The 13,710-nt window shown below is 33.9% G+C and overlaps 2 protein-coding genes across 3 annotated transcripts in view; one reads left to right on the forward strand and one right to left on the reverse strand.

Annotated features, from left to right (window-relative positions):
- The window catches only part of LOC129808080 (midnolin homolog), a 44,296-nt gene extending 31,226 nt beyond the window's left edge, over window positions 1-13,070 (forward strand). Inside the window, exons 4-6 of one of the 2 annotated variants that reach the window (XM_055857768.1) lie at window positions 2,848-3,834; window positions 6,919-7,642; window positions 8,542-13,070. In XM_055857768.1, the coding sequence (XP_055713743.1) occupies window positions 2,848-3,834; window positions 6,919-7,626 (1,695 nt within the window). In that variant the 3' untranslated portion in view covers window positions 7,627-7,642; window positions 8,542-13,070. Of the gene's footprint in view, window positions 1-2,847; window positions 3,835-6,918 lie in introns of both variants that reach the window. The other variant, XM_055857767.1, reaches the window with a different exon arrangement.
- The window catches only part of LOC129808077 (structural maintenance of chromosomes protein 3), a 70,963-nt gene that overhangs the window by 50,417 nt on the left and 6,836 nt on the right, over window positions 1-13,710 (reverse strand). The window lies entirely within an intron of this gene.

A 13,710-nucleotide genomic window follows, 5' to 3' on the forward strand; every position in this document is an offset into this window, starting at 1 on the left:
TATTTGTAAGGCTCCGTGTAAGCCTTACTTTTCAACGACATATAAGGCATACGAAAGCTTTGCAAGTGTATTGCTTTTAAAATGACTAACATGTATGGTATATAAAAGCTTATACTATCATGTAAAGAATAAGTAAGTCATATTGTAAGGCTTTCTTTCAATGAACATGTAAATGATATAAAGGTTTTACCATGTATTGCTTTCGTAATATTAACATGTAAGGTATTTGAAAGGGTACACCATCATGTAAGGCTTAAGTAAAGTAAGATGTAAAGCTTCTTTTAATCAACACGTAAACTATCTTAAAGCTTTACCATGTTTTGCTTTCATAAAATTTAGAAATAAGGTATATGAAAGTTTATACTGTCATGTAAGGCATAAGTACAGCAGGGTGTAAGTTTTTCCCTTCTTCGATAATAAATCATTATGAAAGTATTGCTATGTATTGTTTGCAAAATAATCAACATGTAAGTTTTATGAAGGATACGTTATCATGTAAGACATAAGGATGTCTTACGAATGGCTTACTGGAAATTTTCACTTTAAGGATATAATTCATGCGAGCTACACCGGAGTCCTGCTACAAAGGTTCAGGTGAAATATTTTATTTCTATTCATCAGTGGGGTTTAGTTTTTAACTAAGACCTACTATTAAGATAAATGATTATGAATATGATTCTTATGATCATATTCTAGAGTGACTTTTCTAATAAGAGTCACTTTAAGTTTTGATACGATTGCTTTTCATGAAAAGCGTTCGTCGGCCTTACATTTAAGGCTTACGTAGGTTACAAAAAAGTAGTTTTACAATGTTAAACGTCCATAAGAGTTAGTTTAACGTATGGCTTACAGGATGGTCCTTTCTAAGGCTTACTTAGAACATTTTTTGCCTTCTGGCATGCTTTACATGAATGCATTTCTTATGATTTACATGTATTTTTTACTACAGTTTTACGGAATTTGCTTACAAATGCTTTACATGTGTATTTATGTAAGGCGTCCTTAAAAGCCATAAAAATGCATCAATAGCTTTCCTATGCCTTACAAGTAAGGCTTACGTAAGTGACAAAGTGTGGTTATACCGTGTTAAACCTCCATAAGCGATAGTGATTAGTAAGGCTTACATGCACTAACATGTAAAACTTATGTAAGGCATCTTTTCGCTGCTGAGTTGTTTTGGTAGCGTTTTGACCATTGACGTACATGTTTTATTTGACGTTAATTCGGTTTCAACGGTTTTTGCACGCCTCTGCTTTAGAGATTCATAAAGTCACCTTTTTATAAATTTTTTCGTCATTTTTGGCTTTTTAGCGACGTTTTCATGGACTCTAATTGACATAGCCAAGTGTACTTTTCTAAAGAAATTATGCCATATTTATTCAGAAGACATATCACTGAATGCAAACTAACCATTTAAAATTGTCCTCATAAGGATTTACCAGGACTTCGATTCATATAATGCGTATTACTTGAAAAAAATTTCAAATTCTTAAGATTCATCAAAGGTTCTACTTATGAAGCCGCTACCTGCCGCTATTCTGAAAAGCTTTTTTTTCCTTCAAATTTAATCTACTTTCAGGAAATACTAACCTCATTTTGCCCAAAGTTGCCCGGGGACCCTTCCGTAGCAATTTCCTGAGACTATGCACGCCCAGAATGAGGTTTTTTTTTAGTACCTAGGAGCAAAGGGATTAAAGATAGAGACTTGATACCTTACGAGTACCCCCATAATTCGACCCAAGAATCGTCAACATGCCCCTCACTTACCAGCCCCCCACCCACTCCCGCCAAAACCATGTTTTTTTTGGGATTTCTCGAATTTCTGTTTTTTGTGATTTTTTTTTTCATTTTTGGGTATGCTTTAGAGATTGTTTAAGATTAGTATGTTTTAGAGATTATTTTAGGATTATATATGTGCATAAGAATTACTTCTAATAACGGTTTTTCAAAGTATAGAAGTTTAAAAAAGCCCTAGAGAGCGTATTTCTTTACCGCATGGTATCATGTTTGGACTCGTCAGAAAGATTTTGGAATTTCTGACAAGTCCGAAGCGGTTTTAATCGGTTATGAACCGGTAATGAACCGATTCATAAACCACTCAAAATATCCCTCAAAATATAGTTTTAAGAGTAATAGAATTGATTTTTGGACCAAAATTACTTATCGGTTATGAATTGGTTTATTACTAGTTCATAACCGATTGGAGTCGGTTCAGGCTTGTCAAGAATTCCAAGGCCTTTCCAACAAGCCCAAACATGATATGATTCGGTTGAAAAATACGCTCTCTAGGGTCTTTTTACCCTTTAACCTTGAAAAACCGTTATTGGGAATGACTCAACGGTATTGTCGTTTAACGGCGAAATGTCCGTCTGGGTAATCTCTAAAACATATCCAAAAATTTAAAAAAAAAAATCATACCACACGTTTTCGAGCAATCACAAAAATACATGGTTTTGGTGGGGAAGGGGAGGGGTGGGGGGAAAATCGAGGGTATCATAACAGTCCTTGGGTCGCCTTATGGGGAGTCCTTCGAAGATTCCAAGTCTCTATCTCTAACCGTTTGCCTTACTAAATATGATTTGTTGACGTTTTGATTTGTACGTTTTATCCCCCTTTTCCCTATGATTTTTTAATTTTTATGGTCAAAAATGAATTCAGGGACCCCAAATTATCTATATATGACCTTCTTGCCTTAGAATTAGGGTTTTGGCCGCAATTTGTATGGAGTGGCCCCACTGTGCAATGTGCAAAATGGCTGAAAAAGCCCTAAAGGGGACTAAAACCCGGGACACTTGAATCATAGAACGAGTTCACAAGACAATTTTGGGGTATTCTTGCAATTTGCAGGAGCTACCGGCTTGTCCGCCGACACCACCGTCTCTCATGGGCACTGATCTGGAGCCCCAGCCATCGACGTCCTCCTATCCGGATCCCATTTCCGCCAAACTAACCAGTTGTCTGTGCAAGAGATTGGACAGCAACAGCAATAGCAATGCAGGATGTGATGTAAACTGCCAACAGCAGACGCGATCAGAGGAGGCTACCAGTCATGAGGAGGATATGAGACCATCCGCTCCAGTTCCTCCGGAAGACTTTGAGGAGTGTCAAATTGAAGGAGTGAGCGAGAGTGTTGAGTTGGCAGAGGAAGTGACTGGGGGAAGTAGTGCAAATGCCATGACTCAGACAAAGTCTTGGCGCAACAGCTGGATGCACAAAACGGCCAATAATCCCATTACCAAGATTAAAAATAAGATCTGGAATGCTGGTCCAGGAGGAACTTCCCTAAGGAGTGTCATGAGTGACATTAAGCTCCCAAAGGAAGATCCAACACCGGAGGCAGAGAAACCTGCGGTATCTGAAGGAAGTGCTCAGAGTCAATCGATAGGACAGACTGAGGACCAGCAACCAGGAACAACAACAACAACAGCTACAACTGAAGTGACAATTGAGGACCAAGTTCCAAACACCGGAACCACTACCATCGATGCCAGAGCCCTCGCGGAGGCGTCACGTAACCTCACGCAGACGCTGAAGAAACTGTCCAAGGAAGTCTTCACCAGCAAAGTGGACTTGGCCGAGAATAGCTCGAAGAAGATTGGAACGGGAGCTGTGATTGAATCCATGAAGCATCATGGAAAGGGAATTTATTCGGGCACATTTTCCGGTACACTCAATCCAGCTCTGCAGGATCGCTATGGACGTCCCAAGAGGGATATCTCGACAATAATTCACATCCTGAATGATCTGCTGAGTGCAACGCCTCAGTATCGCAGAGGTACCAGCATCAGTGTTGAAGCTGGGAGTTCGTCTTCGTCCAGGACATCATCCAGACAGGTAGGTGTCCAGGCTCAATTTTTCATTTTTTCCTTAGCAGATATACAACTTCAAATTCAAAAATTTTGATATTGCTTTCTGTCAGAAAACATTTACTCCGATTTTTTTGAAAGATTTTTAAGTTTTCATTTATTTATCTTTTGTCTTCGAGATATTACCTTTATTTTAAATAAGATTTATATTAGGTGAGATTCTTAAAAATTTCACCTACTAAAGCGTGTCCACGATAAAATTGTTCCCAAGACTAATGCTTTAAAAATGAAGTCTACATTAATATTAAAAAAAAAAGAAATTTTTTTTGAAACATTAATTCATTATAGATTTATTAGATATATTAATTTTTTTTATTCAAGTATTTGTGTTGGAGACCAAGTCCCCTGGGTTAAACAAATCAAGAGATAATAGTGGACTGTATTTATTTTTATTAACTGGAGTTTCACGCATGGCGGACTGCAAGGACTTGATTAAGTACGACGATGACTGATTGGCTACTTATTTCAATAAACCGCAATACGATTGTGGTCATGTGTGTTTTGATGGTCCCTAAAATACAACCTACATTTCAATTCATTTCTTTAACTCTTTCGTCTCCTTTGGGACTCTGGGTACCCATGGAAAAAAGATTTTTTTTTTTGACTATTTAGAATGGACAAAAATCCGATTCTTGTGGATAAGTACAAACTATAAGATGTCCAAATCTAGGATATTTTTTGCAGGATCCCAATTAACTCCTGAGCTAAGATATTCTTGGTCAAAAATCGTGAATTTTCGATTTTCTACTTCCTTGCAGATATTGTGACTTTTTTGATATTTCTAGACCAAAATAAGGAAAAAACCTCTCGGGGCTAATAAGTATGATAACTAACAATTACAGATTACATAAATTCGAAAAATATTTTTTTCTTTCAAAAAACTTGTTCAAACTTTTTGGGTACGCTCGTCCCCAAAAATCTAGAAGTCAAAATCAAATGTAACGTTTCCCGCCAATGCCCCCCATTTGCTTTTTGACACCAATCTTGTACACACGGCTCTTCGTTATCCGGCACTTCGTTATCCGGGTGACAGCTGCCAAACACTGGCGGTTGATGTATTCAAAATTATTTGTACTAAACATGAAGTTTCTCCAGTGTGAATTAAAGTATTATTATCATTGTATCGAAGTTTTTAATACATAATTGTGATAAAAAATGACACAGAGGCACACCATGAAGAAAATTCTCTTGTTCTTTGACAGACAGAAAATAAATTCACATAGCAGAAAATATAAAAACCGTTGATCATTCAAAAAATCTGAATGTCATTTTTGCCCCCCAGTCAGCCGGATATCGAAGAGCCGTGTGTATATCGTTAATTTCCCAAGGACTGACAGTCTTTTTTGACTTGGGTCTCGGTAATTTTAAAGTCATACACTAATACCTACAAAATGGGCCTAGTCCCATCTTTGGCGAAGAGTTGGACCAGCACCCACACATTTCTGCCCATTATCATTTCCAGTTTTTTTTTATTTAGAACAAAGGACAGTGGGTGAACGAACACTAATAGGAAATTGGAAAATTTTTATGTTTTTTTGTAAGTTTTTTTTATTCTTTTCTTCCTTTACAAATAAAAAGAAACTATTCTAGAATCCTTACAGTGTAAAGAATGTGAAATTTTTCCAATTCTAGAAGGATAAAAAGGAATTTCTTTCCAGTCAGTGACACCTATGGTGATCTAATGGAGTGAATTTCAGTGTCCGGAGGGCTTAATAACAACACACGGATTACCTGGAAATTTACCTAGAACTTCTAGGGCCTTTTCCCGAGAAGATAGAATGTCAGGATGACTAAAAGAAGCCCTCAAGTGCCCCAAAACAAATTACAAATGTGGTTTGAATTTCACACTAAAAAAAACATTTTCCCCCAATTTTCCCACAAATCTCTTCACTGGTCACTTCTTTAATAATTTTTGATGAATTTACTATGGAAATTTACTTACTTCCGCGAAAAATTACGTAAAAAACATCACAAAGGGCACTGTCCGTCATCTTCTGTTTGACAACTGAACCGTCTTGGTGCATTTCTTCGAGCAAGCACTTTTTCAAGACATTTTCCCGAGGATTTCACACGGACAATTTAAAAAATAAATAGTGACAAATGCTTCCAAAACTCACCAATTTTCTATTCCAATTCATAAATCACCGATGTTCCACATAATCTCCACGAATTATGAAATGTTGCAAAAGTCGCTGAATGACCCATATTTAGCCTATTTTTACTATCAAATAATGCCATTTAATCAATTCTAGGTCACTAAACTAATTTTAAAAACTATTTTCTTTATGTTAATACCAATTTTTACTGAAATTTTATTAAATAAACTTCACAAATCGACTTTAAAGAGCAATCTCGGCGACGTTTTTTTTCAAATGGTGGCGACTCTACCACTACAAAAGCAGAAAAACGACTTTTTCCCTAAATGTTGGTTCCTCTGGTTTCACCAAAAGAAAGGTAAAAACACGTGTTACAATTTTTACATACAAAGAAAATGCATACCTAGTGACATCTGTCATAAAAATATCAAATCATTTGGAACAATTTTATCGTGGACACGCTTTATGTCGTTTCTCTGACCTCAACTCTATCACTGAGAAAAAAGGGTGCGATTAACTTTTTTTCCTCATAACTTTAAGACTTTTTAGGTGTAAAAATATATCAACATTTTTTAATGTTATTTTTACACCTTTTTAAGGGTAAAATTAACATGAAAAAGGGTAATTTTAACCCCTAATACAACTAAAAAAGGTAATATTTACACCGATTTTGGATCAATACTGCAGGGTAATATTAACATTTCCGGAATGTTATTTTAACTTTTTCGGATTTCTCTCCGTGATCCTACTCCTACCTCTTCTTTGTGCTAAGTTGGAGAGTGTCTGTCAGGTGTCAGTCTTTCTTGGTGCCGAGATCGCGGAGTGTCAGTTTCCAACGAACTCTCTTTGTACACGAGATCTACATTTTTAACTCGAATAGACTGTTTTTCTAAAAAATCTTAATTTAACCCTAATTTATCCAAGTTTTGGGGTTAATTTTCAATCAATTTTTGCAGTCTTCATCTAGACGTCACCACCATCAACAGTCGGCGGATATGTGTTCAAAGTGTTCCAAGACATCGTCGCGCAATTGTCCGTATGGGGAATGCAGTGGTCACTATAGCGCCTCTTCGGCTTCCACCTCAGCATCCTCAGCCGCCGCTGTGGCTCCCAGTGCTGCCAGCGTCACTTCCTGCAAGCATTCCCGCGAAGACTCCCACCATCACTCCTGGCCCTGTGGAAGTTCCTCTGGGACATCAGGAGCCGACGATGGGAGCAGTGTCGTGACGCCGCAGAGGCCGGAAGAGCCAATGGACATGAGTGAATGCCACACGCCGGCCAAGACGACTGTCAAATGCTGCTGTCAGAGCACTATGGCGCCCATCTGCAGCAAATGCAGCAGCGTCGAATTGGAGAATAACAAGACCAAGGTGAAGTTGGATCAGCTGAAGTTGGTGATGCAGCAGAAGAAGGAACGTCGGGAGGCCAGGAAGTTGAAGAATGCTCCATACAGTGCCACCATTCAGGGTGCTTCGGTGACGACAGCAGCCACGGCTCTTGCTCAGTTGGCTACCAATACAACTGCCGCCGCGGCTGTTGGCTCTGGAGCCGCAGCGGCGACAGCTGGAGCAGCTGGGAACAATGGAAGTACAGCTGGAACAACTGCAGCGACATCTGATGTGCCGCAGAGTCATATTGTGGAGGAAGTGGACACAGCTGCGTAAAATCATCAAAGTCCAAGTATGCAAAATGAAAAAAAAAACACTCCCTTCTATCGATTCCCTCCCACAGAAAAAAAATCGCCCAATATTGCTCTGTACTGACATGTTGGCGCCTTTGTTCTCGGATTTGTTGGAAAAATATTTACAGGTTCGTTACATTCTCCATTTTATTATTTACATTTTTCTTTTGATCTCTTGCAAAAATTACATTATTTATTTATTTTTTTTTTGATTTAGCATTTTTAAATATCTTGATTATGTATTCAAATATTTAAGCCACGCCTCTTGTAAAATTTAATTTAATTATACGAAAGAATATTTTAATAAAGTAAAAAAATAAAATAAAAAATGAAATTAGCGCAGTTCCTGGTTCAAGTGAAGATTTATCAAACTTTTTCATTAATCCTTTACTTTTTTCCATTGAATTATTTAAAAGGGGCGTGGCTTAAATTACTTATGACTTATTCCTAGACCATTCTGGTTCAATATAAACAATTTATCTATTTTATTAATATTTTTCCCAAGGCACAATAACTTTTGTTTGTAAATATGTTTTCAAAATTTCATATGAGAGAAAACAAGAAAACAAGATAACTAGATCTCTGTTTCATTCGCTCTCATTGAAATGTCAAAATCATGTTTACAAAATAAAAGTTATGTGCATTGCGCATTTTTCCTCAAAATTGAAACACCGCACTTGCTTTATGAATATTTACAGGAATTTTTCAAAATATATATTAAATATTACTTGTTTTTCAAAAAACAAAAAAAAAAAAACAATTTTTTCCTACAGTTCCGAAAATGAAGGCCCAATTTTTTCTGCTGTCAGCTCTTCCGAACACTTACAATTCCTGCTTTTTGGGCTTTTTTTCTTGTATTTCCCTGATTAAACTTTCTTTTTTTTATTTCTGAGAACAGGCTATCAATGGCGTTAGAAATTCATTGAGCAGCCTTTGAAATTATTCATTGTTGATTTTTTATATTATTCTCAATTTGATTGAAATGGAATTTATTGATGAAAATAATGTGTGTGGAGGAAAGAAAAGAAGCCTTTTGATTAGTAGTAAATATTTAATGAATGTAGATATTTCCCCTCCTAAAGAAAAATGGAAACAAAAAATCCCTATTGGCGTGTGAGGAATTGAAAAATATCCAATTGATTTTTTTACTGCTCTACAGTTGCATGCAAAAGGTATCTCAATATTGTGTCTTATCTATTTGGAAGGCTATAAAGGTTTTTTTTCAGCACTTTGAGCATAATATTGCTAAGGTACTACGTGGATTATTAATGACGTTGTTTATTTAAAACGTTGTCAGTCAGATTACTAGTGCTAGATTTCAGTAAAAATAAGCCCCGCCCCTTGCACTTTAATGCACCGGAGAAAATCTGTATCTGTATCTAAATATCTGATTAGGACAGTACCCTGTTGGAAAAGAATAGAAATTAAAGCCCATTTGGATAGGAGTAAGGTAAAAAGTGGGCGTGGCCTTCAAAGAGAACCTTTATCAAATGTTTCTTCTCTCATTTTTTTCTAGAATACTTTTCTAATTTTCATAAATTATTTTTATTCCCCAAAATATTACAAAAAAAAACAAAGTAAATTGTTTTTGTCAGAGAAGTCCTATCCTTATGAAAATAAGCCCCGCCCCCTTGTACTTTAATGCAACGAAGAAAATAATTGGACATGGCAAGTCAATTCTGTATTTCCTTAAATATCTGATTAGGACATTACCCTATTGAAAAGGGACAGAAAGTAAAGTGCCTCTGGATTGGAGGTAGAATAGAAAGTGGGCGTGGCCTCCAAAGAGAACCTTGATCAAATGTTTATACTCTCATTTTTCTTCTAAAATACTTTTTTAATTTTCATAAATTATTTTTATTCCAAAAAAATAATACAAAGAAACAAAGTAAGTTATTTTTCGCAGGAAAGTCCTATCCTTATGAAAATAAGCCCCGCCCCCTTGTACTTTAATGCAATGGAAAAATAATTAGACATAGCAAGTCAATTCTGTATTTCCCTAAATATCTGATTAGGACAGTATCCTATTGGAAAAGAATAGAAATTGAAGCGCATTTGGATTGGAGGTAAGGTAGAAAGTGAGCGTGGTCTACAATAAGAAGCTTGATCAAATGTTTCTCCTCTCATATATTTTTTTTCATTTTTTCTAGAATACTTTTCTAATCTTCTTAAATTATTTTTATTCCCCCAAAACGTTACCAAAAAGAAAAAAAAAACAAAATAAGTTACTTTTGGCTGAAAAGTCCTATCATTATGAAAATAAGCCCCGCCCCCTTGCACTTTAATGCAACGGAGAAATAATTGGACATTATAATTAAATTCTGTATTTCCTTAAATATCTGATTATGGCAGTACCCTATTGGAAAGGGACAGTAAGTAAAGCCCCTCTAGGGTAACGTGTGGTATTTCTGGACAAGGTGTTTTTCTGGACATAATATGGGTATTTCTGGACACATCAAAAAACCTATAAATATTTGTTTTCTTATTATTTTAAAGTTCTATATGAAATTTTAAGCTCTTTACGTATCAGACAAACATAAAACTTCTGAAACACGAGAATGGGTTGAGATTATTTCTTAGTTTTTCCCGTTTTTCCTTTTTTTGAAAGATAATTTTGTTCTGTTTTGTCTCCGGCAAACCTTTAAGATCAGGAACATTTCATGAAGTCAAAATTCGCATTCGTTTTTCACATGTTTTGCATATGACTATCTCATTCTTTCGCATATCAAATTCGATTAAGTTAAATTGAATTTGGTGTGATGTTTCGAAGAAGAAAAAGAGTGCGAGAGAATGAGATAGACATATGCAAAGCATGTTAGAAAGGGATTCGAATTTCGACTTCATGAAATTTTCTTGATCTAAAAGATGTGCCGGAGCCATTTAAAACGATATTTTCGATTTTGGATTACAGTAGACTCTCGCTAATTCGGCTCTTTTAAGATCGGGCTATTTTTTAGTTCGGGCAGCAGTTAAATTTGAAAAAAGAGTTTGTTGACATTTTTCAAGTTTAATTATGATTATCGAGTGAAGAAATTATGCTCAAATTTGCCATGGTTTGTCTTAGTTTTGATTTGATTTTGCAATATTAAGGGGTTTTCATGAAATTTTCCAGGGGGATGACATTAGCTCTGAAAAATGCGACCGGTTTCAGTGTAATTTTTTCCTGTTTTCATACACATTTCACGAGATGTCTCCAAAACTACGTAGGTTGCCAATTTAGAGTTTTTTGTTGCCCCTTCGTTATTAAATTGGCTTTTATTTTGTATTAGTATTTTTTGCTAATTCATTCTACAATGACAGAAAACAGCTAATAAACTCAAAAGTTTTTTCGGCACGCTTGAAACATATGGGAAACATAGGAAATGTCATGCCCCTGAAATTTTCTATAAATATATAAATCGTTGCATTTCAAATAATTTGTCGCCCGAATTTCTCTCTAATTCGGATGACATTTTGGTCCCAAATGCCCGAATTTGAGAGAGTCTACTGTATATGCTAAAATTTTTTTATAACAGCTTTCTGGACTTTTTTTTTTGAAAAAATGAAAAATAATTTTTCCAAAACCCCTTTCTCAAAAATTTTGAGTTTTTTTATTGATGATCAGTAAGATTGAGTACTCAATGGGTACCCATCCCCTTCCGAATTGAGATGGATTGTCCTTATCCATAATGCAAATCAGTGAAAATTTCATAAAAACTGATTATAAAACGTTAAAAAAAGTTAAATAATTCCATCGACCGTCTTATGGAACTTTACCTTTCGTCACAATTCTTTTGTTTACTTTTTTTTAATCTCACAGGGGGCGTGGTTTGTTTTGCAATGGGCGTATCCTAATCATTCCTGAGATTAAATTAACCAGGATGTTTTTTTTAGAATGCTACTGTACTGTAAGTATTCAGAAAAATCAATTTCTATTCACTTTTGTTTCTGAGGAAGGCGTGTATTAAAATTATTAATGGGCGGAGCTTATTGAGGTGGATAAACTGACCACTATTTCCCAGAAAGAAATAAGTTTCCACAGAGTTAATCTAACTCTCCGTGTTTCTTTGAAGTTGATTCGAACTTGAACTTGGGGCGTGGCTTCAAAATAAAAAAAGGGGTGTGGCCTAAAATGATAATCTGCAAAATTTTAAATTTTCCACAAGTATTCTTCAATTAAACCTTTCGCCTTTTCAATGAGATTGAGGATTAAGTTGGGCTTAGGACTTTGCGCATGCAACTGTATTTGCAATTATTCTCATTAATACAAAATATTAATAAAAAAAAATATTATAGTAATCTTGAGATAACATGAATATTTGCAAAGTAATTTGAAGTTTTTTATACCCCGTGATAACATAAAAGTTCAAATTTATATTCAAGTGTCTATTTAGAGGGTAAAAACATTTTTTAAATAAATGATGAATGATAAAAAAAAAACAGAAATTAAAATGTAGTTGTGGTTTGTAGGGAAGTGCGCGAACAAATTAAGGATGCGAGAATTAATTAAAATGATTCGTCAATTGAATTCAATTTTTTTTTTAATTTTATGAAATAAAGAAGAAGGAAAAAATATACGAAAATTGATTTTTCATTTCTGTGACAAAAGAGAAAATTAATAAAAAATTAATTTCTCTGAAAATAAAAAAAATATAAAAGAAATTATGTAGAATTATAATTTCTTTTTTTCGTAAATGGAAGAAAATAAATTTAAAAAAAAAACAAAAATGGGGAACAAACATACAATTTTAGGTGAGGAAGTAGTGTGCAATAAATATATTTTTAATTACACTTTTTTCTATTATACTTTTCCTATTTACTAATTTTTTTTAAGGAATTTTAGAAAGGTACTTTTGCTGTTATTTCTTTGTTTTTTCTTTATTAACAAACTTTTCGCATCATTTTATCGCTTCTTTTTCAATAAATTTATATATTTTTAAAAAAAGAAAGTAATTCGAGAATAAAAATTAAATTGTTTTCTCATTTTTAGTTGCGGAAAAAATTAATGTATAAGTTGGAAATATTGTAAATTCATTTTTGCTCTTTTTTTATTATAATATTTTTTCACTATTTTAGTTACTTTTTCTATAAAAATGAAAATAAAAATGTAAATTAGTTTTTTTCGCGGCGGTAAATTCGTGATTTCTTGTTTCTTCTTATTTTTTTCAACTAATAAATTTATATTTAAAAAAAAAAACATAAAATTGAAGGTGAAAACGCTTCCTTTTAAGTTGTTGTTTGATAAGAAATGAAGAAAAAATGCGAATTCAATGGCATAATATTGATGTGTAACTTAATTTTTTTTTAGTAGGTAATAAATAATGTTTCGTTTGTTTATATTAGCGATAAGGACTTTATGGAGAAAAAAAATTAGGAGGATGAGAATATTTTAAAATTAAATCGATGGGAAAAGAATTTTCATATTTCACAATTAAAAAAAAAAACAAATAGTTACAAAGAAATAGAAAAAAAAGATAAAGAAGATAAATTTGAAAAAAAATAAATTTAAAATTAAAAAAAATCATATACAAATGAGGAAAAAAACGTAGATAAAATGTACTTTTTAAATAAATCAATTCATTCTTGAAATAGAGAAAAAAAACATGAGATAAAACATTTAATTGAAATGCAAGAAGAGTAAAAAGAAAAAAAATAACATAGAAAATTCTTGTGTTTAGCTGACTATGATAAAGTGAATATGGAATAGTAATTGATAATATATAAAATATATATATTTAATAAGTAAATAAAATATATCTATTGGTAATCCGTTTCAAGAGAAGCAAGAATGCAAGATTAATCTTTCACAAAACACACGAAATATAAGAGAAAAAAAAATATTTTAATTAAAAAGGAAGCACATTTGCAGTGAGAAAAATGGGAAAATAGTGACAGAGAGAGAATCCTGCACAAAATGTGAGATTAAAATAATTGATTTTAGAATCATAACAAATGGGATTTTCTTAATTTTTTCTGTGCAAAAGAACATCTTTCATTACAAATCTCTTTTTGAAGAGTTTGAGTGTGCAGAATTGTGAGGTGAAAGTTAATACGATCTCTTATGAAATGTGTAACATTTGAAACAGTT

The sequence above is a fragment of the Phlebotomus papatasi genome, chromosome 3, assembly GCF_024763615.1.
Source record: "Phlebotomus papatasi isolate M1 chromosome 3, Ppap_2.1, whole genome shotgun sequence".
Classification (NCBI taxonomy): domain Eukaryota; kingdom Metazoa; phylum Arthropoda; class Insecta; order Diptera; family Psychodidae; genus Phlebotomus; species Phlebotomus papatasi.